This window comes from Balearica regulorum, chromosome 1, assembly GCF_011004875.1.
Source record: "Balearica regulorum gibbericeps isolate bBalReg1 chromosome 1, bBalReg1.pri, whole genome shotgun sequence".
Lineage (NCBI taxonomy): Eukaryota > Metazoa > Chordata > Aves > Gruiformes > Gruidae > Balearica > Balearica regulorum.
In genome coordinates, this window is record NC_046184.1 from 218,061,828 (window position 1) to 218,089,337 (window position 27,510).

The following is a 27,510-nucleotide window of genomic DNA, read 5'->3' on the forward strand; positions in this document are numbered from 1 at the left end:
CCACAGGGAGTGCGGGCAGGGAGTGCGGGCAGGATGCTCAGGGCAAGGGAGCACTGGGGTGAGCCGGGGTCCGCAGTGGGGGGTTGGGTTGGGGGGAGGGGGGTTTTGGGGTGTCTGTGCTGCAGGGACAGCTGGGGACTGGGGGGGGACAGGGCTGGGGTCTTCCGAACGGGGCAGCAGAAGTGTCCCACGCACGGCCCTGCTCCTGGGGAGGGGACAGGGCAGCGGGTGCCCCCTGCGCTGGGACCAGTACGGCCAGCCCGGAGGGTCCCCGCTGGGGTCCAGCTCCTCACCCCACCCCTTCCCGCGATTCCCCCGGGAATCCCACCCCGGCGCACAACAAGCTTTACAAGGACCATTACATTGAACATTAAAAAAATAGCTCATGATTTAACAAAAACCACCAAAACACGGAGCACGACACGACGGCATGTTTAGTAGGATTAAGTTCACACCAAACGCCCCGTTAGCTAATGAGGGGGGATTGGGGGGGCTGCCGGGGGGGGGGCCGGCCCATCCTTCATCTCAGCCGGAGCGGTGACAGCGGGGCGTGGACGGGGGGGCTGGGGGTCCCGGGGGGTCCCAGGAGCCGGGCTGGGGGTGGGCATCAGCCCTCCGTCACCCCACGGGGACAGGGAGAGCCTGGGGGTTCACCCCAGCCGGGAAAGGGGGGGGAAGCATGGCTGGGGGACCCCGACCCTGGGGACCCCCCGCCCTGGGGACCCCCCGGGAAGGGCACTTGGTGGGGTTGGGGGGTGAGCACCCATCGGGGGGGGACCCGGCTGAGCACCCACGGGGGGATGTGGGTGCAGCCCCGCTGCCACCGAGGGCAGCGCACCCCGGGGGGGGACGGATCCAGCAAGTACCTAATGGGAAACTGGGAGCCGGGGGTGGGCGGCCACCCCGGAGGCACCGGTGGTGGGAGGGGGGGCGTGGGCGAAGGCACGGGCCCGGCTCTGCTGGGGGGAGACCCCCCGGGAGGGGACGGGACCCCCAGGGTGGGGACGGGCACCCCGAGCTCTGCCTGGCGTTATCCGCGGGGGCTGGCGGAGCCCCCCCACACCCCCCGAGCACCAGCCGGGCATCACGAAGGCACTTGGGTTGAGACACTCTTCCTCCTCCTCCTCCTCCTCCTCCCTGGCTATAAGGGGCCACGGTGGGAGCTGGGGTTCCCCAGGGCTCACCCCAAAAACCTCCCCCAGACCGTGGGGACCCCCCCCCGCCCGTGAGACGAATGCTCGTCCCTTCTCTCAATAAATAAGAAATAACTTAAGCGAGGGGAGGCCCCAGCGGTGGGACCCCCCCCTGAAATTGTCTGACCAGGACCCGCCACCCCCCGCTCCCCCCCCCCAGCGCCCCCCACCCGCCGTTACACAGCACCCAGGGAGGCGGGGGGGGGGGCCAGGGGGGCCCAGTGCTCCCACCGGCTGGTGATGGCGGCTGCTGGTGATGGTGGGACGCGCGGGACGGGGGGACGCGTGGCCGCGGTTATTTGCGGAGCTGGAGGCTCTCCAGGAGGACGCGCTTGTGGCCGGGGTCCCGCACGCCGGCCTCCTCCAGGTCCTCCTCCGTGATGTCGCTGGGGAGGGGGGCAGGCGTGGGGCTCGCCACCCCCGGGGTACCCCGGCCCGGGGCGGGGGGACACCCCAGCCCATGTAGGGACCCCTCCAGTGGGCACAGGAGCCCCCATGGGGTGCTGGGTGCCCATCCAGCCTCCTCCTCCCACCCCCTCGCTGTGGGGCTACATGGCCCTGGGGGGCAGCGGGGACCCCCGGGGGGCAGCACCCCAACGGGGGGACCCCAGGGCAGGGGGACCCCAGGGCAGGGGGATCCCACCCAGGCATCACCGCGACCCCCTGGAGAGGACGTGGCCCCACGGGGGGGGGGGTGGCAAGGTGGAGGGTTTGGGGGGGTGTGGGGTGCTCCCCCCGCCCCGGGGGGCTGCTCACCTGAGGAACTCCAGGTCGTCCCAGCCGTTGCGCACCAGCCCCTCCTCGTACCGCTCCAGCCCCAGCGCCCGCAGCCACTCGCCCACGCCGGGCACGGCGCCCACGCCACGTCCCGCCTGGCACAGCGCCTGCGCGGCAGCACCCGCGCCATCAGCCCCGCGTCACCCGTCCCGTACCCCAGGGGACCCCGAGATGGGACCACCCTGTGCCGCTGGGCAAGCGGGGGGGGCGGGCGGGCAAGGGGTGCAGGCAGGGAGTGTGGGCAGGGGGTGCAGGCAGGGGATATGGGCAGGTGGGGTGGGTGGGCAGGGGATGCAGGCAGGGGGTGCGGGCAGGCAGGGGGTGCAGGTGGGAGGGTGGGTGGGCAGGGGTGCGGGCAGGCAGGGGGAGCAGGCAGGGGGAGCAGGCAGGGGGAGCAGGCAGGCCGGGGGGCAGGCAGGGGTATGGAGCTGAGGCGGGACGGGTGCCCAGCCTCTGCCCTTGCCGGCTGCGGTTTGTGCCCCACAGCAGCCCCCCGCTCTGCCCCACGGCCCTGGACCAGCGCCCCACCCTCAGTGTGCCCGGGGGTCACCCCAAAGGGAGTCACGGGGGGGGTCCCAGCACCCTGACCCCCCCCCCAACACCCACCTCCTCAGCCTGGTCCTCCTGGATGCTCTCCCGGATGGAGTGGGGGGGGAAGGCGAGGGGGCGGCCGTAGTCGGGGGGCAGGCAGCGGGGGGGCAGCTCCAAGCGGCCCCCCTTGGCCAGCAGCGGGGGGGGGGGGCCGCCCTCCCCTTCCCGCCGCCGTAGTCCACCTCGCTCAGCGTCTTGGCCATCTGCAGCACCGAGCAGGAGCGATCGTCCAGCAGCCCCCCCGCCGCGGGCAGCCCCCCGGCACCGGGGGTCCTGCCGGGCCCCTCCAGCCCAAATCCGGCCCCGGCAGACAGCGGGGGCCAGGGGTGCAGCTTGGTCGGGGGGGACTCGCCGAAGGCGGCACAGCCGGCGGCCGGCCGCGGTTTGGGCTCCTCGCACCCGGCGGGCGCCGGCAGCTCCTTGGCGCTGCCGTAGAAGGGGTTCGGGGGCAGCTCCAGCTCCCGTGGCAGGGGCGGCGGGGGGAAATCCGGCGGCGGCAGGTTGAGGGTGCCGGTGTCCTCATCCGAGGAGCTCTCCTCGCCGCGGCACGCCGGCGGCTGCCCAGCCGAGGGGTGCCGGCGTCGCTCGGGCGCCGCCAGCTGCACCTTGGCCTTGGGGGCGGGGGGTTTGCCGGGGTCCCCGGGCACCAGCAGCTGGTGCGGGACCCCCTCCAGCACGTAGTACGCCGGGTTGTTGAAGCTGTTCTTCAGCGGCCCCCCCGCCGGCTCCGGCGTCGCCTCCACCTTGGACCTGAGGGCACAGGGGTGAGCGTGGCACCCCTGGGTGCGGGGGCAGCCGGTGGGGGGGTGTGTGTGTCCCCACCCCACCCTGCCCGTCCCCCCTCACCGGCTCGGGGCCACCTCGTCCCTGGCGGTGCTGCGGTGCGAGGCGGGGGGCCGGGGGGCCGGCGTGGCGCTGCCCTTCTCGGGCTCCTCCGGGAGCTTCGCCGGGGCGGCAGCAAGCGGCTCGGCACCGGTGGGCTTCCGCCCCACCGACCTGGGCGACAAGAGGTGTCGGGTGCCCCACGGGGCTCAGTCCCCCAGGGATGGGGCTCAGAACCCCCCCCGGGATGGGGCTCAGTCCCCCAGGATGGGGCTCAGAACCTCCCAGGATGGGGCTCAGAACCCCCCGGGATGGGGCTCAGTCCCCCAGGGATGGGGCTCAGAACCCCCCAGGGATGGGGCTCAGAACCTCCCAGGATGGGGCTCAGTTCCCCAGGATGGGGCTCAGTCCCCCAGGGATGGGGCTCAGAACCCCCCAGGGATGGGGCTCAGAACCCCGCCCCTGACCCGTGGCAGAGCCAGCACCAGGACTGTCCCCAGCCCCACCACAGACGCCGTGCCGGAGGGATGCTCGGAGGGATGCCCGTGCTCCCGCAGCACCAGGAGATGCTCGAGCCCCCCCCGGCACCCCCCGGGACCCCCCAGCCAGGGACCCCCAGCCCTCCCCAGCCCCACCAAGCCCCAGCCCCCGTACTTGGCATAGTCCTGGTTGGCTCTGGCACCCAGCGGCACCTTCCCTTTGCCGGCCGCCGTCTCGTCCTTATCGACGCTGATCCACTCTGCGAGGGGATGGGGGCTCAGCGAGGGGGGGGTCCCATCCCCGCCGTCCCCCCCGGGCAGGGGGTTCCTCACCATAGAGCCTCTCGCGGGTGCCCAGGCGCTCGGCAGGCACCCGGACCTTCATGGAGCCGCGGATGTTGCCCGTCTCCTCGCCCCGGTGCGACAGGTAGGTGAGGAACTGCTGCGCCGTGCTGCCGATCATCGACTTGAGGGCGATGACGCACTCCCCTGGGGGCAGCAGTGGGGGGAAGTCGGGGTTCACGTCCCCGAGGGACCCCCAACCCCGGCTCCGGGAGGGCGGCGAGGTGCCGGGGGGAGCCGGCGCAGGCGCTCACCGTAGGACTCGTAGCCGTCGAGGGATTTGACGGTGAGCAGGAGGTGCTGGTCCTGCAGGTACTCGATCTCGGAGAGGATGGGCTTCAGCTGCGGGCGAGGAGACGGGATGATGGCGTTGGGGGGGGTCCTGCCTCCCCCGGCCCCAGCCCTGCCCGCCCCCGGCCCCTCCTCACCGTGGGCAGCTGCCGGGACGACCACTGCACCTTGAGGAAGTTGATGTTGTCGCTGCTCTGGCTGTCGTTCTCAAAGCTCTTCTTGAACTCTGCGGGGAAGAGGGGGGGACACACGGCACCATGGCAGCCCCCCAGGACCCCGCCGAGCCCCCCAGGACACCCCCCCCCGCCGTCCCGGCTCTCACCTTCCAGGCAGGTGGAATAAAACTCGATGAAGAACTTGGTGCGGCTGGCCGTCTTCACGATGGCCTCGATGCTCTCAAACTCGATGTACGCCTGCTCGGAGGACTTGGAGAGCCCTCCAGGGAGAGGCGAGGCTCAGGGACCCCCCTGGGACCCCCCCTGCCTCGAGGGAGAGGTGGGACCCGCTGGGGGGGGGAGCGGGGTGTCCCCTTTGGCACAGGCACCTTTTTTGGAGACGAACTGGGACGTCACCCCCACCTCGAAGGAGCCGAAGACGGGCGAATGGTCGCTGGTGACGATGTCGTCCGTGCACCCTGCGGCCAGCCGGGGGGGGGGGTCAGGCTGGGGGGGGTCCCATCCCTGGGGGCGGGGGGGGGGGACACGACACGGTGTCCCGGGGGGGGACAGGCACAGCTCACCGTAGGCGTTGCAGTTGACGTGAGTCTCGGGGTAGGACTTCCAGAGGATGCGGTCGCACCAGGACGGCACGTTGGTGCGGACCTGGCAGGGAGGGGTGTACGGGGGTGTGTCAGGCTAGGGGGGGTGCCCCCCCCCGATCCCAGGGTCAGGCTGTGGGGGGGATCTCCTCCCTCAACCCCTTTCCCCAGCACCTACCCCCGTGGGCTTCTGCTTGTGCCAGACGTAGGTGTCCCGGGAGCCCCGCTCGTAGCGGTAGGTGGGGGGGAAGGTGATCTCCTCCTCGCCTGCACCGACAGCGGGGGACATGTCGGGACAGTCCCGGCAGCGGGGGCTGCCCCCCCCCAAAACCCCCGGAGCCCCCCCAGCCCTCACCGAAGCGCAAGAAGACCTTGTGCTTCTCCTTCTCCAGGTTGAGCTGATCCACCTTGAGCAGCGGCTCCAGCTCCTTGCGGCTGATGTAGTTGAGGATCTCCTGCGGGACAGAGGGGCTGGCACGGGGACCCCGACAGACCCCCCCCCGCCACCATCCCCCCTCTCCTCCCCACCTGGATGTCCATGTCCAGGCGGTAATTGAGGTCCCCGAACCAGAAGAGGTGGGTGAAGCGGAGGGAGATGTCGAAGGAGCTCAGCTGCTTGTCCCCCAGCGAGAGCAGGCGCAGGATGTCCAGGTAGTTCTGGTTCCTCCTGCCGGGGGGGGACACACGGGGGTGGCGCAGGCCGGCACAGCCCCGGGGCAGGATGGGGCCCGTCCCGGTTCCTGGGTGCTCACCGTGCCGTCTTCTCGTTGCCGGAGGTGAGGTGGCAGTTGACGAAGCCGAAGGAGGTGCCGTTGAACATGAAGGAGACGCCCACGGCCCCCTTGTTCCCTGCCGGGACCCGGGGACGGGGCAGGGTCAGGCCGGGCCGGACGGGGGGACGGGGACCCAGCTGCCCCCAGGCCCCGGTGACGGGGCAGGTCCTCACCCAGACTGCGCTGGGCCAGGCTCCCGGCACGCGCCCGGACCCCTCCTCGTGCAACACGGGGACCCCTCCCCACGCAAAGCAGACTTGCCAAGACCCCTCCTTGTGCAATGCACCCTTGGTGGGACCCCTCCCCGTGCAACGTGCGCACCCCGACTCTTCATCACGCAACGCACGCGCTCCAGGACCCCTCCTCGTGCACCACGTGCAACACCGGGGCCCCTCCCCGTGCAACACGCACACACACGCACACGGGGACCCCTCCTCGCGCAACGCGCACCAGCCCAGCCCCCCGAGCCCCCCGGCCCCCCGCGCCCGGCGGCTCCGGCCCCTACCCAGGGTGTTGGCAATCCCCGTCTTGACGCTGGAGGTGCTGACGTGGCTGATGCGGTTCTCGTGCTCCGGCTTCACCAGCACCACCACCTTGATGTTCCACAGGGACTGCATGGCCACCTGCGGGCCCACGGCCACCGTGAGACCCCCGTGAGACCCCCGCCTCCGCGCCGCACCCCGCCGGGGAACGCGTCCCGTGAGTGCGGGGTGCCCCTCGGGTGCACCCACCGGGGCGGCTCATTGCAGAAGCCCCCTTCTTCACCCCAGCCTCTCCCACCCGAGGGCCGTTCCGTGGGGAATCCCACCTCCACCAGCACCCACATCCCCCCGACACCGCGAGACCACCCCACAACATCAGAGCCGGAGCACCCGCAGCCCCCCGAGCACCCGGACAGGAGCCGGGGGGACACCGAGCATCACCCGTCTCCGCCGCCCACTGGTGCCTTGCGCCCCGCGGCCCCCAGAGCCCCCGGGACCCCCGGGTTCCTACCGGGCGGTACTCCACCTCCGTGAAGTCCTTCAGCACGGCGCGGAGGAAATCCACCCACTCCTTGTCCCCCAGGGAATTCTCCTGGGTGCCGAAGACGTAGATGTCGTGGGGGATGGCGACCGTCACCTCGTCCAGAGTCTTCCCCAAGCCCCTGGAGGTGAACCACGACGTGATGCTCTTGGGCGGGGGCACGCTGCCTGCGGCGGGGCGGGAGCGGGGAGAGGAACCGTCAGGGGGGGACCCCAGGGGCTCGGTCCCCCCCCCCGGCAGGGTCCCCCCGCCGGCCCCGCTCACCCATGTTCCAGGTGCCGATGAAGATGGAGATCATGTCGGGCTCATCCTGGTGGGAATGCTTGTTCTTCATCAGCTGCAGGAGCTGGCAGAAAGCCTCCCGCTTCTGGGGGGGGGGCAGTGGTGAGGGGGGGCGGGGGGGCTCCCCACGGCCGGGATAGGGACCTCCAGCCGCCTCCAGCCCCCGCAGCTCAGCTCGGCCAAACTCGGGGGGGGCCGGGCAGGGACCGCCCTGGGGACATCCCCCAGTCCCCCAGCGCCCGTCCCCAAGCCCCTGCGGGGCACCGGGGGTTCAATCCTGTGCTCCCCCCCCCCCCGCCCCTACGAGGGATCCCCCACCCCCCCATCCCGGCAGAGCGCGACCCACCCGGGCGCTGACGAAAACGAAGTCTTTCCGTTGCGTTTTATCCTTTTCCTTCTCGAAAACGATGCCCAGTTTGTTCTGCACCCGCTGCGACTTGATCAGCTGCCGGACTGGGGGAGAGGTTGGGGGGGACACACGCTGGGCTGCGGCTGGGCACCGTGCCCCCCCCTCTCCAGCCTGGGGTCTGGGGGACACGCTCCCGGGATGGGGACACCCACCCCAGCACCGACCCCACGGGGACGCTCCCCATCCGCTCCGGCGCAAAATCACCCCGGCCACCAAACCGGGCGGCACGGACCCCCCCCGCCCCGGGTGTCCCCCCCCCTCACTCTTGTCGTGGGTGAAGGTGTTCCAGTCCTCCTGCGAGTCCTTCTGCTTCTTCAGCACCACCAGCTTGCCCCCCTCCACGTCCACGCTCAGCGTGTACTTCTGCGACTTGCCGATCTTGGTCAGGTCCCCCAGGGTGACGTCCAGCTTCACCTGCGGCGGGACACCGCGTGCCGGGGGGGGGACAGGACATGGACACACCCCCCGGCACCCAGATACCCCCCTGGCACCCAGACACCCCCCCCCCAGCACCCAGACCTCACCCCACCCTGGAACCCAGACCCTCCCCCCCAGCACCCTGACCACCCCCCGGCACCCTCGGTGTTTCGGCTGATGCCCCCCCGGCCCGGGGACCCTTCGCCGGGGGGGCAGGACTCACCTCGAAGGTCTGCACCGGGATGCTCTTGGCCTTGCGGGAGAGGGGCGGGGGGGGGGCGGCGGGGGCGGCCGAGCTCATCTCCTGCAGGGCCTTCAGCGCCTGGCAGAGCCCCCCGCGGGGCTGGCATCGGCCGAGCGACGGGCACCGCGGCCCCCAGCCCCCCAACCCCGCACAGCCCCCGCTGCACCAGCCCCCCAGCCCCAACAGCCCCCTCAGTGCCCCCAGCCCCAACAGCTCCACCAGCCCCTCAACCCTGCACAGCCCCCCACTGCACCAGCCCCCCAGCCCCAACAGCCCCCCCAGTGCCCCCCCGCTCCATCACCCCCCAGCCCCCCCAGCGCCCCCCCAGTGCCCCCCCGCTCCATCACCCCCCAGCCCCCCAGTGCCCCCCCAACTCCATCACCCCCCCAGCCCCCCAGTGCCCCCCCAACTCCATCACCCCCCAGCCCCCCAGTGCCCCCCCTGCTCCATCACCCCCCAGCCCCCCATCTCCCTCAGCCCCCCAGCTCCATCACCCCCCCGTCCCCCCAGCCCCCCCATGCCACCCAGGCAGCTGGTTCCGGCCCTGGCACCACCCGGATCGTGCCCTGGCCGTATCCTGGCACGGGACCCGGTGCAGACCCCCACCCAGACCCCCCACCCGGACCCCCAGCACCCCCGGCCTCACCTTCTTCTCGATGCTGGAGAGGAAATCCTTCAGCACGGAGAGCTTCAGCACCAGGCTCTCCAGCTCCTGCTCCCCGCTCTGCCCCGCCGTCTGAAACCCCCGGCACGTCACGGCCGGCCCGGCTCTGCCGCAGCACCAGGACGGCACCCCCAGATCCATCCCAGCCGCCCCGGAGGGACAGGACCCCCCAGCACCATGAGATGGGGCAGGATGGGACCCCTGGATCCATCGCAGCCCCTTGGAGAGGCAGGACCCCCCCAGCACCATGGGGCAGGGCAGGATGGGACCCCCAGATCCATCGCAGCCCCCCGGAGGGACAGGACCCCCCAGCACCGTGGGGCAGGGCAGGATGGGTGGGCGTTTCTCCGCTGGCTTTCCCATCACCCACGTGTCCCCGTGGACGGGGCCGTGGCGTGTCCGTGGGCACGGCCCCTGGGGGGGGGGTGTGTGTGCGTGTGGGGGTGGCACCGCCGTGTCCCCGCGCCCCCCTCACCTGCTGCAGGATCTTGGAGACCATGGGGGAGCTCTGCTGGTCGAACACCTTGGAGAGGATCTCCAGCCCCGCCAGCACCTTGTCCACCTCGCTGCCGAGGGCGAGAGGAGCGGGCTCAGCCGGCGGCACGGCCGACCCTCCCTCCGTCCCTCGGGGTGCCCGGCGCCCACCTGTGCAGCCGTTTGCAGGAGGTGACGAGGGTCTTGTTGAGGTGGGGGAGGCTGCTGGCCCCCCCCTTCACCGCCTCCAGGTCCAGCGTGTAGCTGCCCTTCAGGTACTCGTGGGAGATGCTGCTCAGGCCGTTGGTGCTGCAGGGAGGGAGCGCGGAGGGTGAGGAGCCGGCAGGGACGGGCAGGGAACAGGCAGGGCACGGGCAGGGGTGCAGACCCTCACCTCTCCGCCGCCCCCTCCGACACGGCCGGCCCCAGGCCGGTGGGGCTGAGCCCCGCCGAAGTGCCGGAGAAGCTGGTGGAGCCGGAGCGCGGCGGTAACGGCGGCTTTTCATCCTCTCCATCTGCAGTGGGGTGACGGGGCGGGGGGGGGGTGTCAGTCACCGCCCCCGCGGGGACCGGGGGTCCCGGGACCCCATCCAGCCCCCCGCGTCGCCCCGCCGTACCCGAGTAGTCCCTGTCCTCCGCGTTCTCCTTCTCCTTCTCCCTCTCGACGGGGAAGAGGAGGGTGCAGACCAGCCCCTGGTTGGGCTGCAGGTACAGGGCGATCAGCTCGCTCAGCGTCTTGAAACGTCTCACCTGCACCCCCTGCGACGTCTGCGGGGACACGGGGACCCTCAGCACCCGCCGGGGGGGGGTCACCCGGACCCCCTCCGTGCAGGGACCCCCCCCCCCCCCGTGCAGGATGGGGGGCTGACCCCACAGCTCCAAGGCTGAGCCTCGCGGGGAGCGGGCCCTGGGGCACGTGGCACCCCGCCGCGGTGCCACGGCTGCGTGCCGGGAGGGCTGGCAGGGCGCAGGCAGCAGGGCGCAGGCAGCAGGGTGCAGGCAGCAGGCAGCAGCCATCCCTCGGCCCCCTCCCTCCCGGGGGTGGCTTTTTCCTGCCTGCCCGGCCGGCACAAAGCAGGTTCTGTTGCTCTAAAAATACCCGGCGTGTCGGCCAGCCACGACGGGAGCAGCCGAGCCGCCCGGCTGTGCCGGAGAGCCGGGCACGCTCGTGGCACAGGGCCGAGGCCGAGCCCCGCTCTAGGACACCCCCCCCCCCGGCACACGTTGGGGCGAGGGGCCGTAAATGGGGTGCTGTGCCCACCCAGCACCCCACACACACCCCCAGCACCCCCCAGCAGGAGCCCGGTGCGGGCTGGGGGTCCCAGCACCCCGACATTCCGCAGCCTGTGCCAGGACCCCCCAGCTGCCCCCCGGGGGGGGGGGTCCCCGCTCCCGAAGAGCCGGGGGGTGGCCTGTGTCCCGGGGCGGGGGGGCACTGCCCACCTGCACGGCCAGAAAGTCCTCCTCGTCGGGCAGGATGCGGTAGGTGTGGACGTGCTTCTGGAACCTGCGGGCAGCCGGGGGGGGGCGTCAGGCGGAGGATTTTGGGGGGGGGGGAGCGTCCCCTCCCTGCCTGCACGGCCCCCCCCAGCCCCGCGGGGACCCCAGGCACCCGTCCTGCCGGATCCCCGTGTCACCGGCCAGGCACGAGCGGCCGCAGGGAGAAGAGGCTCCAGTACCACCGTTGCCCGTGGCATGCAATGAGCTGCCAGGTCTCAGCCCGGCCCCCGTGGGAAAATGCCTGGGGGATGGGTGCTGGGGGGGCCCAGGTGGGTGCTGGGGGTCCCCCGGCTTGCTCCAAGGGCCCCCCCCCCCCAATCCACACCCATGTCCCCGGGCAGCCCCCCAGCCTGCCCCATGCCATGCCGCAGATCCCGGCCCTGCTGCCCACCCCTGTGCCAGAGCGGGCGTCCCCTGCCCGCACCACCGGCAGGAGCAGGCAGGAGCAGGCAGGAGCAGGCAGCCGCTGGCAGCCAGGAGGCCAGGAAGCAATTTATTTTTCAATGGAAGCTCACAGGAACCCGGGACGCGATCCCGGGGCAGGGGGCGACGGGCGGCGCTGAGAGACGGGGTGTCGACGCCAGCGGGCACGGGGAGCAGGACCGGGACCCCGCGCCTGTCCCCTCCGCGGCAGGGGGACACCGGGACCCCCGGCACGGCCGGACACCCCCTCCCCGGCGGCAGGGACGGTGTCTCCCGGGCTGGCCCCCCGCCACAGCCCTCGCAGAGGTCACCGTGACCGTGGAGGCTGTCACCGTGCCACGGCCACCTGTCAGCTCAGCTGCGGCGTCCCCTGCCCGGTGACACCCCGCCACGGCGCTGGGGGACCGCGGCCGGGCTGCGTCCCCTGTCACCGTGTCCGCGGAGGGGGTGTCGTGCCGGGTCCCCCGGTGTCCCCCCCCACCCTGCAACGCCGGGTCCCCCGGTGCCCCCCAATCCCCCGTCGCCCGCCCCAGCGAGCGGGGGCGCGGCGCGACCATCCTCCCATGGGCTCCAGAAAGGGGATCCCCCATTTCTGTTGTCGTCCCCCCCCCCAACCTGTGGACACGACCCCCCCCACACCATGGCAGGCATCGCACCCCATCACCCCGCGGGTGCAGCACCCACTCCCCCAGCACCGGGGCTGCTCCTGGGTGCCCCAGTGCCCAGGCAGGGGTCATGGGGGGCCATGGGGACCCCCCCAACTTAGCGGGGGCTGAATGAGAACCCTCTCGGGGGGGGGGGGGGGGGGGGCTGTATGGAAAACCCTCCCTGGGGGGGTGTGGGGTAAAGGGGTCCACGTGGGAAATCGCTGCTGAGGGATCTGGGGGGTCCCCAGCTCAAAGGAATCCTGGGGGGGTCAACATGGAAGACCCCAACCTGGTGTCAGGGGGCTCTGTCTGGGGACCCCCAGCTGGTGGGATGGGGGGGCACACACAGCCCCCCAGCTGGGGGGGTCTCTGCGGGAAGCCCTGAAGCACAGTCGGGGTCTCCATAGCAGGAACCCCAACGCGGGGTGCTGGGGGGGTGCATGGGGAACCCCAGCACAGGGTCGGTATGGGGAACCCCAAATTGGGGGGATAAGGGGGGTGCACATTGAGGGGGAGCACAGGGGTGTCTCTGGGTAACCCTGGGGGGCCTATAGGGACCCCCAGCACAGGGGTTGGCACAGAGGAACCCCAGCGGGGGGGGGGGGCTGCTGGGAACCCCCACAAACACCGTCCGGGGGGGGCCAACCCCGGCCGCCCAGCGCCGCTCCCGGCTGCTATTTTGGTGAATAATCCCAGGGGGCCGGGGAGCGCCGGGCTCACGCCGGGGCTGCCAGCACAAAGAGCCATTATGTGGGAGCGCGGCTGCCGGCGAGCGCCAGGGCTCCCCGCCGGCCCTGCCACGCCAGCCGGCATCCTGCCACAGCCAAGCCGGCACAGCGGGGACCACCCCTGCACCCACTGCCGCCCGTGCCCCCAGAGAGGGGGGCACCCACCACCCTCCCCCACTGCGTGCCCAGACGGGGGTGCAGGCGTCCCGGCGAGGGGGGCACCCCGCGCCCGCCGGTACCACCTTGGCACTGCCGTCCCACGAACCAGCAGAGAGCCGGGGTGGGGGCTCAGCCCCCAAGTCCTCCCGCGGGGCGCTGCGGGGGGTCCGTCCCACCGGCATCGCCCGCCAGCCACCAACCGGCGATGCCAGCGCTCCTGGGGTGCCGCTGCTGCGTGCCGGCACCGCTCGCTCCAGTGAAGCCCCGGTGTGCCACGGCCAGCCTGGCGGAGGCCGCGGCGTGTCAGCGGGAGGGTTAAAGGAAGACGGCGCTGCCGGGATCCCGGCGCAGTTCCCTTTCCTCCTCCTGCCCCCGCAGCTATTTTTAGGCCCCGGCAGCGGCTGTCGACAGCCCAGCAGCCCCGGCCGCCCCTGCATCGGCAAGGGGGCTGCTCGGTGGGGCCGCGGCATGCTCTTGCCCACCGCCCGGGCTTGGACCCCCAGTGGTCCTCACCGCGGCAGGGTCCGGCGCAGCCGCCCGCCATGGCATCCCCGTGCCGGGCTTTGCCCTGCTGCGGGGTCCCGGCCCTCGGCGTGGCCACGCGGCACCCGCAGCCGGGCCGGCAGCACCGAGCTGGCGGTGGAGGCCGGAGCCCGTGAGGCCCAGGGAAAAGCCGCAGCCGGGCCAGGTGGCCTGCCAGGGCCAGCGGCACGGGGGGACACCGGGGACGCCACGTTCCCACCGCCAGCCACAGGCCAGGCAGGGGGAGATGCCGGTGCCGGACCCCCCTTACGCAGGCACCTGCGCCAAGACCCCGGCTGCAGTCCCCTGCCACCTACCCAGGTGCCCCACGCGCCCCCCAGCCCCGCGGCACTGTTGGGTCCCGGTAGTCGCAGCGGCAAAGCGTGCTCTCCCCCCACCGGTGCCGTGCCCCTGGTACCGCTCGCCACCCCGGCTTCGTGGCAGGGAGCCGGCGGCCACGGCCACGCTGCACCCACGTGGCCAGGAAACCGAATCTGCGTGAGCCACGGGCCACAGGGAAGGAGGACGGTGCCACCGCAGAGGCTGCACGCCCTGCACCGGCACGGCACACGGCAGAGCCCCAGGCCAGGGCAGGCCGGCTCGCGGCAAACTCCTGGTTCTCCCTCATTTGCCGCGAGGAGCCAGCGGCTGCCGGCGCCCATGGGCTCGCGGGGAGTGGAAAAGCCTCATTTCGAGGCGCCCTCGCACCGCACCGCCTGCCCCACAGCCACATCAAGGGCCTGGCGCTGGCACAGGCAGCCGGCCCCGAGCAGAGCCGGTGGCGCAGCCCGGGAGCACCCCGGCACGGCGCTGAGCCGCGCCACCGACACGCCGAGGTGCCGGCCAGGCCCGGGGAACGGTGTGGTGGCCGAGTCCCGCTGCACGGCGACGGCTGGGCTGCTGCCCCGGTGCCACCGCGTGCTCAGCCCCAGGGCCGGCACCCCAGGGACCCCGGCACTGCCGCAAGAGCCGCCGACCCCCCCAGTGTGACGCGTGGGCACACAGCCATCCCCCCAGCACTCCCCTGGGCTGGGGACCCCCCAGACATGAGGGCACCAGCCCCACAGGGAGGCTCAGGGACCCCAAGAGTGTGGGGTGGGGGACAGTCCCCGTCCTCGCAGACCCCCGTGGTGGCAGGGTGGGTGCCCCAGCCCCCCCGGAGCCAGGCCAGCTCCCCCCACCTCCCGATGCCCGGTCCCCTGGGACCCCCAGCCCAGCGCGGGTGCCACCAGCCCCTGGTGCCCCGTCCCCCGGCAGTGCCAGTGCCCCCCTGTGTCCCCCGGGTCTCCCCCTGCCTGTCCCCCCCCAGACTCCCACCCACCCACTCCCCGTCCCCCCACTCCCAGCGCTACCCCAGCCCCCCCATCCCTGTTTCCCCCCGGTGCCCGGTCCCCCCATAGTGCTGGTGACCCCCATGTCAGATCCCTCGTGCCCGCTGCCCTCTGGGTGTCAGTGCCCCCCCCGAGGTGCCCCCCAGTGCTCCCCCAGATCCCCCCCAGTGCTCCCCCAAGATCCGCCCCAGGCCCCCCCAGTGCCCCTGCTGATTCCCCCGATGCCCCGTTGGCGTCCCCCCGCCAACACCGTACTTGTGCCCCCCGGACCCCCCTGACGCTCCCCCCAGTGCCCCCCCCGCTACTTCTCATTCTCCCCCCATGCACCCCCGGCTACCTCGTCGGTGCTTCCCCGCCGTCCCCCCGGTGCTCCCCTGCCCCCCGGTGCCCCTCACATCTCCCCCAGTGCCCCCCCCGCTGCTCCCCCCAACTCCCCCTGGTGCTCCCGTTGCCCCCTCCAGTTCCTCCCCCCGGTGCCCCCCCCGGTTCCCCTCAGTTCCTGCCCCAGTTCCCCCCATTGCCCCCTCCGGTTCCTCTCAGTTCCCCCCATTGCCCCCTCTGGTTGCCCTCGGTTACCCCCCCGGTTCCCCTCGGTTCCCCCCCCCGGTTCCCCCCCCGGTTCCCCCTCAGTTCCCCCTGTTGCCCCCTCCGGTTCCCCCCCCAGTTCCCCCCGGTTCCCCTCAGTTCCCCCCTCAGTTCCCCCCGGTTCCCCTCAGTTCCCCCCGGTTCCCCCTCAGTTCCCCCCAGTTCCCCCCCCGGTTCCCCCCCCGGTTCCCCTCAGTTCCCCCCGGTTCCCCCTCAGTTCCCCCCCCGGTTCCCCCCCGGTTCCCCCTCAGTTCCCCCCCCAGTTCCCCCCGGTTCCCCCCCAGTTCCCCCCCCCCCGGTTCCCCCCCGGTTCCCCCCCGTTCCCCCCGTTCCCCCCGGTGCCCCCCACTCACAGCAGGCAGAGCGCGTAGGCCCCCGCCACGCTCTCGCTGTCCCGCACCAGGAAGCTGCCGTCCCGCCCGGCCCGCGCCAGCTGCTCCTCGGCGGCGGCCCGGCTCAGGTCCCGGTGGTACCAGGGCGGCGCCGGCCCCCCCGCACCCGCCATGCTCCGCCACCGGGGCCGCGCTCCGCGCTGGGCGGGCGGGGGCAGCACCGGGAGGGGGGCGGGAGGGGGCGGGGAGCACCGGGAGGGGGCGGGGAGAAACGGGAGGGGGCGGGCAGGAGCACCGGGGAGACGGGGGGGGGACACGAGCAGTAACCGGGGGATGGGGAGCAGCGGGGGGGCCACCGGGGCATGGGGAGCACCGGGGGATGGGGCACACCGGGGCATGGGGCACACCGGGGGATGGGGAGCACCGGGGGGATGGGGCACACCGGGGGATGGGGAGCACCGGGGGATGGGGAGCAGCGGGGGGATGGGGCACACCGGGGGATGGGGAGCACCGGGGGATGGGGCACACCGGGGGATGGGGCACACCGGGGGATGGGGAGCAGCGGGGGATGGGGCACACCGGGGGGATGGGGCACACCGGGGGATGGGGAGCACCGGGGGGATGGGGCACACCGGGGGATGGGGAGCAGCGGGGGGGCCACCGGGGCATGGGGAGCACCGGGGGATGGGGCACACCGGGGGATGGGGAGCACCGGGGGGATGGGGCACACCGGGGGGATGGGGCACACCGGGGGGCCCGGCAGCAGCACCGAGGGACGTGGAGCACCGGGGGCAGCGGGGATGGAGACCGGGAAGGGCGGGAGGGGCAGCGGGGCAGCGGGACGGGGCCGTGGAGCCGGGGGGGTGCCAGGGAAACCGGGCTGGGCCGAGGGCAGGAGCGGGCAGCGGGACCGGCAGCACCGGGGAGCCGGGCACCGGGCTGCGAGGGGGGCCAGGACCGGGGCGGGGGGCAGCCGGGTGGGCTCCGGGCCGGCGGGACCCCCGGGACAGCCGTGTGCCCCAGCCCTGGGGGGGGTCCTGTCCCACCGTGTCCCAGCGGCGGGGAGCCCCGTGCCCCCCGCTTTGCCAGGTGTGGGGGTTCGGGGGGCCATGCCACGCGGCCCGGCGGGTCGGTATGGACAAACGGGGGGGTCCCCGAGATGGGTGCCCCCCATCCCGCCTCCCCCAGCCCCACGGCACCCCGACACTGAGTGGGGCAGGAGCGTTTATTTTGGGGGGGGGGGGACGGGACACAGTGGCCGGTGCAGCCTGGGGACATCCCACGGGGGGGGCCGGGGGGCACAGGGCAGCCCAGACACCCCCCCTGCCCATCCGCTGCCCGCTCCTGCCCGCAGCTGCCCCTGCTCAGAGCAAGGCCAGGAGGGCGAGGGGCAGCAGGGCCAGCAGGACGGGGAGCGGGGGGCCGGGGGGGGCCACGGCGGCACCACGGGCGTAGTACCGAGCCACAGCGATGTTGGGGTTCCCCTGCGCGAGGTCGAACCACATCTGGATGCAGCGGCCGCTGCCGCGGCGGTGGGTGGTGTAGCGGTAGGAGTGGGACCAGACCTGCTCGCAGAGGTCGGCGGCGGTGGGGAAGACGTACTTGAACTTCTGGCACATGGTGCCCTGGGGACACTGGTTGGTGCCTGCGGGAAGGGAGGGGGCGACCCGTGTGTGTGTGGGGGTGTTTGGGGCAGGGGGTGGCGTTCCCCTGCGCGTGGGGAGCGTCGGGGTCCCGACGGGTCCTTTGCCGGGGGGGCGGGGGGGTTGACCCTGGGGGTCCCCACCCGGCTGCCAGCACCCGCTGTCACCCCCACCCCATGGGGACTCTCACACCCCCCCCAGACCCACTCACAGCCACCGGGGAGGGGGGACACAGCCACCCCCCCACTGCGGCAAGACAGGGAGTGACCGGGGACCCACAGGGGGGTCTGGGCCCGAGGCGGGGGGGGTCCCCATGCCCCCCCACTGACCTGTGGTCCAGTTCCAGCCCTTGTGCCAGTTGACCTTGCAGGTGACGGCGTCCTGGCAGTCCTCCCACCACTGCTCGCAGTCCTCCCGGCACAGCGGCACGTGCAGGATCCGCTCCTTACGCCAGCTGGTGTCCGTCTACGGCAGCACCCCAGTTCATCCCAGTTCATCCCAGTTCACCCTGGGGACCTCCCGGCGGTTGGGTGGGTGGGGGGGTCCTGCACCCACCTGGTCGATCCAGGGCCCCAGGTTGGGGGAGCACTCGTAGAGACACGTGTCCTGGATGAAGTGACGCTTGCACTTCTCCGGCATGGCCCCGCAATGGTCCCAGTTGAAGTTGTACAGGTAGGACTGGTCCTGGTGAGCCTCCACACTGGTGTTGGCGGTGCAGCAGGCGTTCTCCTTCCAAAGGGCACACTGCGCCGGGGCAGCCGGGGCTCAGCCGGGACCCACCGGCTCATCCCGGCACGGGGCGGGGTGCCAGGCGTGCCGGAGAAAGCACCGGCACCCACGAGGTGTGACGGACACCCTGCCGGGATGTAGGACCCCCCCCCCCCACGGCAGTGTCGGGGTCCGGCCTGGTGACGCCACGGCCGGTGATGCTGGCGGGTGCTGGGGCGGCGGGCGAGGACCGTACCTGCCCGTAGAGCTGCCCCTCGGGGCCGGGCTCCGTTTTGTGGTGCTTGGCGTCCATGCAGATGTTGAGCAGCGAGTCCTGCGCCACGGCAGCCGGCCAGGCCGCGAGCGCCAGCAGCAGCACCGGCGTGGCTGCCATCGCCCTGCCGGCGGCACCGGGGGGTCAGGACGGCGGCACCCGGGCTCCCGGGCGCACCGTGGGTCCCCGCAGGGACGCGGCGAGGACAAAGTCCCCCGTGCGGCACGTGGGAGCCTGACAGCGCACCGTCACCGCCGGCCCTCGGCCGGGACCACCGGCGGAGCGTCGGGGCTTTTACCTGGGGGGGTACCGGGCGCCGGGTGCCGCGGGGCGAGCGCGGCTCATCTCAAAGGTCGCGGCGCGGCGCAACCCTTGGCCGCCGATCACGGGACGTCGCCCGCTGCCGTGGCCGGGCACGGCGGGTCAGGCAGCGCCCACGGGCATGGGCGGGATGGGGCGCCGCGCCCCGCTGCCCCGGCGTGTCCTGGGGTGATCCCCGCGCCCGCCCCGGCCCCCCCGGCCCTGCGTGGAGCCAGGATCCGGCCTCCCGGCGCCGGGCTGGGGCCAGCACCGGCCAAAATCCACTCGATTTGTTTTTCCTTCCCCCCCCAGCCCAGGGAGGGGGGGCAGCCACGGCGGGGAGGTGGCCCCACGTCCCGACACCAGCACGAGGGGCAGGATCCGACCCCCGGGTGCCGCTGGGTGCCCATGGGTGCCCTGGGGTGGGGGGGGACACCCCAGTAGGTAAGAGATGCCCCTGGGGGGGGCAGGAATCTCCATGGGATCACAGGTGCCCCCGGGGGGGGTGGGGGGGGCAGGTACCCCCCATTGGGGTCACAGGTACCCCCAAGGGGGCAGAGACCCTCACGGGTCACCCACGGCCCCGGGGGTGGGGGGCAGAACCCCCCCCCGTGTCAGACGTGCCCCTGGGGGGGCAGGTAGATCCTGGGGGCAGATGCCTCTGGGGTGCCGCATGGGGGGGGCAGACGTGCCCCTGGGGGGGGCAAATGCCCCGGGGAGGGGGCAGATACCCCCCTTGGGGGCAGAGATGCCCCGGGGGGGTGTCACAGATGCCCTGAGGAGGCAGATACCCCCCCTGTGGGTGACAGATGCCCCAAGGGGGGGTCAGATGCCCCATGAGGTCCCAGATACCCCCCATGGGGGTGACAGATGCCCCAAGGGGGGGTCAGATGCCCCATGAGGTCCCAGATACCCCCCATGGGGGTGACAGATGCCCCACGGGGGGGTCAGATGCCCCATGAGGTCACAGATACCCCCCATGGGGGTGACAGATGCCCCAAGGGGGGGTCAGATGCCCCATGAGGTCACAGATACCCCCCATGGGGGTGACATGCCCCCCAGGGGTCACCGATGCCCCGGGGGGGGGGGGGGTGACAGATGCCGATCCCCGGGGTTGGACGCCCCAGCTGTCAATCAGGCTTCGCCCCGCTCTCTGACCCCGCCCTCGGCCCCGCCCCCGCCGCGATAAGCCCCGCCCCTTCCTCGCACCGCCCCTACCCTTCCGTTGCGGGCGTGGCCTCGCCGGACGCGCCCGTCCCTCCGCGCATGCTCCGTGCCGCGGGGCGGGGCTCCCAATTACTTCCGGGGGAGGACCGCGGGTCGGGTTGTACTTCCGGGTGGGCGGCGGCCCGTCCCGCCATGGCCACGCTGTTCCCCTCGCTGCTGCCCCGCGTCACCGAGTCCCTCTGGTTCAACCTCGACCGGCCCTGCGTGGACGAGACCGAGCTGCAGCAGCAGGAGCAGCAGCACCAGGCCTGGGTGGGCCCCGGTGGAGGTGTGGGGCCGGCGGTAGCGGGGGGCTCCGGGGCCCGGTGGTGGTGGGGGGGGGGTCCGGGCCTCAGGCCGCAGCACCAGGCCTGGCTGGGCGGGGGGTGCCCGGGGCCGGTCCCGTGCGCTGCTCCCCCGGTCCTTTTGCCGTTTCTGACCTTATTTTTTTTAATTTTTATTTTTTTCTGAGGGGGTTTTGCGGTCCCGGGCACCGCCGGCCTCGCAGCCGGCCCGTGGGCCGTTGTGGCACACCGGCTCGGTGCGGGGCCGCTCGGTCACCTCCCGCGGCCCGGAGCTCCCCGTGTTCTGCGGGGGCTGAGGAAAGAGCCGGTGCTGGGCCGAGGCCCCTTCAGCAGCCCCAGTTAATTAACTAATTAAATAACCAACCTTCTCCCGAGGAAGGCGGGGGTGGCTCCTGATCCCGTGAGCCAGCCCCTGAGCACGGGGGAAACACATCCCTTTGATTAAAGGTTTTTTTTAAAAAAAATAAAGCTCAGTGATTAAATTATTCTAATGAAATAAAGTAACTTCAATCAATAATTAAAAGCTCCGCACCGGGGAGAAACCTGAGTCCCTCTGGGGGGGAGGTGCCGGAGTATTTTAATTGAGCTTTAATTACCCGCAGTGGCTGCGCTTGGCTGAAGGGACCCCTCACATCTGGGTCAGTTTTTTATGAAAAAAGAAAATTTCTGTGTTCGAGCTCTGGTTACGCCGCTGGGGCCACCCCTTCTGCCCTGGGGGGTCCTGCGTCTTGGGGACCACCCCGCCTTGTGCCAGGGAGTGCAGGCAGCTGCCTGCAGCCACCCTCCCCTGCCTGCCCCTCGCCCGGGACGTGCAGGGGGGCGGCAGGACTCCTCCAGCAGCCGCCAGCCGGGAAGCGGAAGCGGCGCGAGCGCTCGAGGGGCCGCCAGCCGGGCGGGAAGGGCCGGTTTGCCGGCGGGGAGCCGTGCCGGGGGTGGGTGGGGGGGTGTCGGGGTGCTCACCCGCCTCCCCCTTCTCTTCCCTCCCCAGCTCCAGAGCATCGCCGAGAAGGACAACAACCTGGTGCCCATCGGGAAACCGGCCTCCGAGGTGGGTGCGGGGAGCGGGGCGGGGGGTCTGAGGGGCCGGGGCGGCGTAAAGCCCGCGGGGCGCTGGAGCTGCCGTATCCGCAGCATTACGACGAGGAGGAGGAGGAGGACGACGAGGACGATGAAGACAGCGAAGAGGACTCGGAGGACGATGAGGACATGCAGGATATGGACGAGATGAACGATTATAACGAGTCTCCCGATGACGGGGAGATTAACGAGGTAAATAGCGGGGCTGGGGGCACTGGCCCGCGTCCCTGCCCCCCTCCGGGACCCCAGGGCGGGGGGGTGCGGCGCGTGGGAGCCCAGAGGTGGAGCCCCGGGGATTGTCTCCGCTCCTCCACCCTCTGCCGGGTCCCTCCCTGGGTCTCCCTGCCTTTGGGAGGAGAGGGAGGGAACGGGGAACGGCCCCTGCGCGGGGGTGTGGGGGGGTCTCACCCCTTTCCCCTTCCCAGGTGGACATGGAGGGGGCAGAGCAGGATCAGGACCAGTGGATGATCTGACCCTGCCGCGGCCGGGCCAAACCGGGGCCTGAGGACGGGAGGAGGCTGGGGGGAGCCCTCGCCCGCCGCGGCTCTGGGGCGCGGTTCGGTGAAGCTCCTGCCGTGGCCGCGCCGGGGGCTGCGTGGGGTGGGGGGGCTCAGGGCGAAGCCGCCTGGGGGGCCACAGAGATGCTGGGGAGTGCTTGGCATGGCGGGGGGGCAGCGTCTTTTCTAATAAATTCTGGTTTTAAGAAATCGGCCCCCAAATGTAGTGTCTGAGGCGTATCAGGGCAGGCTCTGAGAGCCGCGGGGGTCTGCACCTGCCGGGGAGAGCCGGGCTCTCTGCCGCGCTTCCCCGGCGTCTCACACCGACCTTCCTGCGCGGGCAGGAGCCGTATGGGGCACGAGGGGCTCCCCCTTTCCACCTGCCCTGCTGCTCCCACCGCCGCCCCCCGCCACAGACCACAGCAGCCACCGCGTTTCCTCCAGAGCCCGTGTTTACGGCTGAGCGCGGTTAGTCGGCGACCCGGCGCTCCCCTCGGTGACGGCAGTCACCGCGAGGCAGGATCTCCCCGCCCGGCTCAGCCGTTACCGGTGTAACAGAGCTCGGCGATGCCGTCGGGGATGGCGCGGAAGTACTCGAGGCTGGCGCGGTGCACCTTGCAGCGGTATTTGCCGCAGGTTTTGGCGTACTGCAGGAAGTGGGGCGCCCCGGGGAAGAGGACGTTGTCGGCCAGCACGGTGGCCCCCTGGGCCAGCAGCTGGTGGGTCTCCAGCAGCCGCAGGTCCCACAGGTAGCAGCGCTTCCCGTGATCCATGAAGACGAAGTCGGCCTTGGGCAGGCCGTGCTGCTCCCGCAGCCGGGGGATCACCTCCGCCGAGGGGCCCACGATCAGCTCCACCTGCGCGGGACCCCCTCAGCCCCTGGGTGCCGGGGAAGGCCCCCCCCCCCCCCGTCTCCTCCCCGGCAAGAGCTGGGCTCTCCCCCCGCCGGGCGCGGTGCTCACCGTCTGCTCGTCGAAGCCGGCCAGGCGGATGACCTTCTCGGCCACGGCGGCGTGGCGGGGATCACCCTCCACGGTGTAGAGGCGGGCGCCTGCGGGCAGCGCCTGTGCCAGCAGCACCGTGCCGTAGCCGCAGTAGGTGCCCAGCTCCAGCACCCGCCGCGGCGCCCGCTCGTGCAGCAGCCGCTCCACGATCCTCCCTGCCGTGGCCAGCACCCCTCAGCACCCTGGGGGGCTGCACCCCCCCGTACCCCCTGCCCTGGGCAGGGTTGGGTTGCTGGGGCTGCCGGGACGGGGCGGGGGAAGGCGCCGGCTGGTTCCCCGGGGCCAGCGCCGAGGGGGGCAGAGGGCACGGCACGAGGGAGGTGGGTGGCTGTGCTGAGCGTCCCCGTGTCCCAACCCGCCCCCTTGTCCCCAGCCGTGCTGGGGGTGTAAAGCCCTGATGGCGGTGCCAGGACTGTGCCGGCAGTGCCAGGACTGTGCCGGCAGTGCCGCGGCTGTGCCAGCGGTGCCGTGGCCACACCCATGTCAACGGTGCCACAGCCCTGTCAGTGATACTATGGCCATACCAACAATGTCTTGGCGCTGCCAGTGATGCCGTGGCTATGCCAACAGTGCCATGGCTGTGCCAACGATGGCATGGCCATGTCAGTGGTGCCACAGCTGTGCCAAGGATAGTGTGACCGTACCAACAGTGCCGCGGCTGTGCCAGTGGAGCCGTGGCCGTGCTAACGGTGCCATGGCCGCGCCAGTGATGCCACGGCTGGGTCAATGATGCCGTGGCCGCACCAACAGTGCCACGGCTGCGGTGGCAGTGCCACAGCCGTGCCATCGGTGCCATGCCCGGTGCCGGGATCCCTGCGGCGCAGGCGGGCGAGGGCCACGCTTACCTTTGACGGGCCCCACGCAGCTGAGGTGCTCGCAGCGGTAGCTCCACTGGTCGAAGGTCTGCAGGACGTGCCGGGGGTCGCCGGGGATGGCGTGGGCCAGCAGGTACTGGAAGGCGCGCTGCTCCCGTGGCACGCCGGTGAGCCGGTCCCGCAGCCAGGCCGCCAGCACCGCCCGGTACAGCAGCACCAGGTAGTGCCGGTAGCGGATCAGCAGGGTGACGAGGAAGGGCAGGAAGGCCAGGGCAATCGCCGGCGACACCATCACGGCTCGGGGGGGGACGGTGAGGCTGCGGAAAGGGGCCCCCACGGGGGATGGGTGGGGGGTCCCCCCCCCCCAGGGTGCCAGCCCACGGCTCCCACTCGTGCCGTGAGCTGGCAGTGCTCTGCGCCCCCCAGCAACGCCTCTCCCTGGACGCTGGGGCTGCAGGGCTGGGGCACCCCGGGGTGCTGTGGGGGTCCCTGCACCAGGGCTGAGGGGTGCCGGGCTGTGGGGTTGCCCTGAGGGGGGGGTGTCACTGTCTGGCACGGCCCCCCGTACCCCCCTCAGCCCAGTTTGCTGTGCCCCGCATCCTGCACCCCAAAACCTGCACCCCACGCTGCGCCTCACTTCCCGCACCCTGGGCTGTTGGGGGTCCCCAGCCGCAGTGAGGGGTGGTACCTACCTGTGCCCACGCTCCAGGCAGCAGGCAGGCGGCAGGCAGGCGGCAGGCAGGGCCCCGAGCGGTGCTGAGCCCTGCTGCCCACTCAATTATTGATGGTGTCACCTTCGCAGCAGCCGGCACCAGCTCTGGTTACCGGCTGAGCGGGGCCGGGCTGGGGCTGGGGGGTGGTCGCGGGGTCCCCATCCTGGGTGGGGCAGTGCACACCAGAGTCGGGGGGTGGGTGCTGTGCTCCAACAGCCCCCCAGCACCCCACTCCCCCAGAGGCAGTGCCGCAAGGGTGGACCAAGCTGCTGTCCCATGGTCCCCGGTGCAGGCAGGGAGGGGTCACAGAACCCCAGAACCCCAGACTGGTGGGGGCCGGCAGGGACCTCTGGAGATCATCTAGTCCAACCCCCTGCCAGAGCAGGATCACCCAGAGCAGGTCGCACAGGATGGCGTCCAGGCGGGTTTGGAATCTCTCCAGAGAAGGAGACTCCACAACCTCTCTGGGCAGCCTGTCCCAGGGCTCGGTCACCCGCAGAGGGAAGAAGTTTTTCCTCACGCTCAGGTGGAACTTCCTGTGGTCCAGTTTGTGCCCGTTGCCCCTTGTCCTGTCGCTGGGCACCACTGAGAAGAGTCTGGCCCTTCCTCTTGACACCCACCCTTTAGATATTGAGAAGTGTTGATCAGATCCCCTCTCAGGCTTCTCTTCCCCAGGCTAACCAGCCCCAGCTCTCTCAGCCTTTCCTCACACCAGAGATGCTCCAGGCCCCTCATCTTCCTCGCAGCCCTCCCCTGGACGCTCTGGGGCTGGTGGGGAGGGGCAGCCCTGGTCATGGGCGTGGGGACGTGACGCCTCCACAGAGGCCTGTCTCTGGGCCCCACTGTGGGGTCCACATGGTCCCACATCAACCCACCCCACTGTGCGGGGGTCTCCCGGCACCCCTGACCAAGGCAGGAGCGCTGCCCGCGCCGGCCCAGGGACCTGCCCGTAGCCCGCTGTGGGATGCCAGGGTTTATTAAAGCACATCAAGGCTGCCTGGTGTCGGCCGGTGTCACCCGTGTCCTGGGGATGGGGCTGTGCGTGGGTGCTGGGGGCACCTGTGGGGTGAGGAGGGAGGGAGAGGAGGAGGCTCTGGTGCGCGCAGAGGGCAGGATCCATCCCTGACTCCCTCCCAGCCCAGCGAGGGGCTGGAGAGCCATGGACAGCCCTGCCCCTGCCCCTGCCCCTGCCCCTGCCCCTGCCCCTGCCCTGGGGATGCCTGGCCCCACGGCTGCACCCTGCACCAGAGGAGCAGGAGGAGGAGGAGGAGGAGGAGGAGGAGGAGGTGAAGGGCTGCAGGCAGGGGACAGAGTCCAGGAGGAGACACACACACCCCTCCGGACACCTCGAGCAGGACCCGGGCGGCAGGCATCGCTCTGCGGGATGCTCTGGATGCGGGAGGTCTGGGGATGTGAGGGGGCTGGAGAAGACCCCGGCTGCAGCCCCCCCACCCCGAGCTGCCCCCAGCCCAGGGAGCCGCAGGATCCCCCGGAGACACCCCAGTCCCAGAGCAAATCTTTATTCCTGTGGGAGCCAGGGAAAGGTCTCGTCCTGGCTCTGCTGGCGTCTTGGGGCTGCCGGGGCGTCCCAGGGCCGGTGGCACCATGGCACGGCTGAGTAGTGGGGCTGTCCTCGTACCCCCAGCCCTCCTGCTGACCCGTCCTGTCCCGCCGGCCCCGTGAAGCTGGTGGCTCCCATTCCCGACCCCTTTCCCTCGCCGTGGTGCCGTGGCAGCGGTGGCATCTCGGCTCAGGATCCCACGGCGGCTGCCAGGGCCGCGGATGCCAGGAGGAACCCCCAGAGGCAGGGGGGTTCCCCATGGATGCTCCTGCCTGGGGGTGCCAGAGAGGGGGAGTCAGGGGTAGCCTTGGGGTGGGGAGGGGGCAGGGGTCCTGGCAGGGGTCTGCCCTCCCCAGCTGCAGGGGGGCTCTGGGCTCACCTGCGCTGAAGACGCATGCCAGGGTCTTGCATCGCTTCTCTGCCAAAGAAACCAACCGTTTGCACGGCTGCTGCACACAGCGTGCCATGCCGCTCCTCGCCCCTCCCCAGCCGTGCCACGCTGTGCCATGCCACGCTGTGCCGTGCTCTGCCGCTAAGGGCCCCTTTGCAAACCTGGCAGGGAGCCCCTGTGAGGGACCATGCCTTGAGCGGACTGTCTCAAAGCTTGTTTGCAACCCTGGTAAGCTCATTGCAAGACTTCCTCATGCTTCCCTCGTGTCCCCACCAGTGGTCTGGGGTGGGTAGGAGGCTGGGGGACACAGCTGACCCTGGCTGGCCAAGGGGATGCTGCAGCCTGCCTGGCATCGCGCTGTCTCCACCTCCCCCTCCTCTGAAGCCCCCCCCAGGGTCCTGCTCCTGCCCAACTCCATGGGGCTGCTCCTGCCAAGACCTGTGTCCTTGTCCACATCTGCAGCCATGTCCGCATCCATGTCCACCCCTGGCAGCTCCAGCTGGACCGGCACCTCCATCCTGGCCGGTGGGATGGTATGGCTCCCTGGGAAGGTCCCACAGCAGGAGCCCCCGCTGCCCCCCGCCACTCCCCACCGTTGGGCCAGGGAGTCGATGGAGGCCAGCGGGGCCCACCGGGACAAGCGCTCCCTGCTCCACCCCTCCCTGCTCCCCCTGCACAGGAGGAGAGACAAGGCACCCCGCTGCACTCCCTGCCCACGTGGGTCCTCCCCCAGCACCAGCGGTGGCCGCGGGTGCCCCATGAGGGTGGCACGTCCTGAGCACCCCCCGTTCCCACAGGTTACAATGGGAACATACAGTAAGTGCCATGGCACTCCCATCGGCAAGGCTCTACGCCACAGGGCGTTACGTTCCTTATCGAACTTGGGTCTGAACGCTGGTTTAGGCTTAGTGCTGTGGACCTGACGAACTCGTCGAGGGAGTGGTTCTGGGGGTTTCACGGTGGTCAATCCAATCCAGCCCATGCGGTGCCAATAATTCACTATTTCTTGTACAAACTCACTCCAGGTGGGTATTGGCTGATCCCTATAGTTGGGTCTCCCTGCTCAGGGTGCACGGTAAGGTCCAGCATTAGCCTCCTGAGTGGCTCGGACCCCATCCTGGACACTGGCTACATATGTCTTTAGGCTGTCCGTGAGGCCACAGATAAGGGGAGTTAATCATGCACATCAACACGTCCCTTGTACATCGCTTGAATGCAGGCTACCTTTTGTACAGATGCAGCCAAGTCAGA

The 27,510-nt window shown here is 71.6% G+C and overlaps 5 protein-coding genes across 7 annotated transcripts in view; 1 reads left to right on the forward strand and 4 right to left on the reverse strand.

Annotated features, from left to right (window-relative positions):
• Positions 1 to 1,389: 1,389 nt before the first annotated feature.
• On the reverse strand, positions 1,390 to 16,005 carry INPPL1 (inositol polyphosphate phosphatase like 1). Its single transcript, XM_075742674.1, is given in 29 exon segments — positions 1,390 to 1,579; positions 1,950 to 2,077; positions 2,577 to 2,704; positions 2,707 to 3,311; positions 3,408 to 3,557; positions 4,038 to 4,122; positions 4,196 to 4,351; positions 4,459 to 4,546; positions 4,633 to 4,721; positions 4,818 to 4,931; positions 5,040 to 5,129; positions 5,235 to 5,316; positions 5,431 to 5,519; positions 5,608 to 5,707; positions 5,781 to 5,919; positions 6,005 to 6,101; positions 6,531 to 6,648; positions 7,019 to 7,215; positions 7,313 to 7,415; positions 7,677 to 7,783; positions 8,003 to 8,153; positions 8,380 to 8,478; positions 9,047 to 9,136; positions 9,540 to 9,630; positions 9,710 to 9,847; positions 9,933 to 10,053; positions 10,156 to 10,306; positions 10,982 to 11,045; positions 15,787 to 16,005. Coding segments are annotated over 29 exon segments (3,813 nt in total). The 5' UTR covers positions 15,939 to 16,005; the 3' UTR covers positions 1,390 to 1,488.
• Positions 16,006 to 16,976: 971 nt separating this feature from the next.
• Positions 16,977 to 18,601, reverse strand: LOC142599962 (folate receptor alpha-like). Its single transcript, XM_075742675.1, has 4 exons — positions 18,373 to 18,601; positions 17,964 to 18,152; positions 17,738 to 17,873; positions 16,977 to 17,410 (listed from the first exon to the last, which is right to left on the reverse strand). The coding sequence occupies exons 1-4, from the start codon at positions 18,508 to 18,510 to the stop codon at positions 17,130 to 17,132; spliced, it is 744 nt and encodes a 247-aa protein (XP_075598790.1). The 5' UTR covers positions 18,511 to 18,601; the 3' UTR covers positions 16,977 to 17,129.
• Positions 18,602 to 19,898: 1,297 nt separating this feature from the next.
• ANAPC15 (anaphase promoting complex subunit 15) lies at positions 19,899 to 21,868 on the forward strand. 2 transcript variants are annotated; one of them, XM_075742676.1, is made up of 4 exons: positions 19,997 to 20,169; positions 21,190 to 21,249; positions 21,333 to 21,470; positions 21,704 to 21,868. In XM_075742676.1, exons 1-4 carry the CDS (start codon positions 20,050 to 20,052, stop codon positions 21,749 to 21,751), a joined length of 366 nt encoding a protein of 121 aa, XP_075598791.1. In that variant the 5' UTR covers positions 19,997 to 20,049; the 3' UTR covers positions 21,752 to 21,868. The 2 variants fall into 2 exon arrangements, with proteins under 2 accessions (XP_075598792.1, XP_075598791.1); XM_075742677.1 differs by lacking the exon at positions 21,704 to 21,868 and having other exon boundaries at positions 19,899 to 20,185; positions 21,333 to 21,412.
• A 443-nt stretch (positions 21,869 to 22,311) lies between these two features.
• On the reverse strand, positions 22,312 to 23,892 carry TOMT (transmembrane O-methyltransferase). Its single transcript, XM_075742678.1, has 3 exons — positions 23,625 to 23,892; positions 22,738 to 22,934; positions 22,312 to 22,632 (listed from the first exon to the last, which is right to left on the reverse strand). Exons 1-3 carry the CDS (start codon positions 23,884 to 23,886, stop codon positions 22,312 to 22,314), a joined length of 780 nt encoding a protein of 259 aa, XP_075598793.1. The 5' UTR covers positions 23,887 to 23,892.
• Positions 23,893 to 25,864: 1,972 nt separating this feature from the next.
• LOC142599969 (erythroblast NAD(P)(+)--arginine ADP-ribosyltransferase-like) overlaps positions 25,865 to 27,510 on the reverse strand; it is a 72,231-nt gene continuing 70,585 nt past the window's right edge. For both annotated transcript variants that reach the window (XM_075742702.1, XM_075742701.1), the window contains exons 3-4: positions 26,248 to 26,286; positions 25,865 to 26,140 (exon numbers count right to left, since the gene is read on the reverse strand). In XM_075742702.1, coding sequence (XP_075598817.1) covers positions 26,058 to 26,140; positions 26,248 to 26,286 — 122 coding nt within the window. In that variant the 3' untranslated portion in view covers positions 25,865 to 26,057. The remainder of the gene's footprint in view (positions 26,141 to 26,247; positions 26,287 to 27,510) is intronic.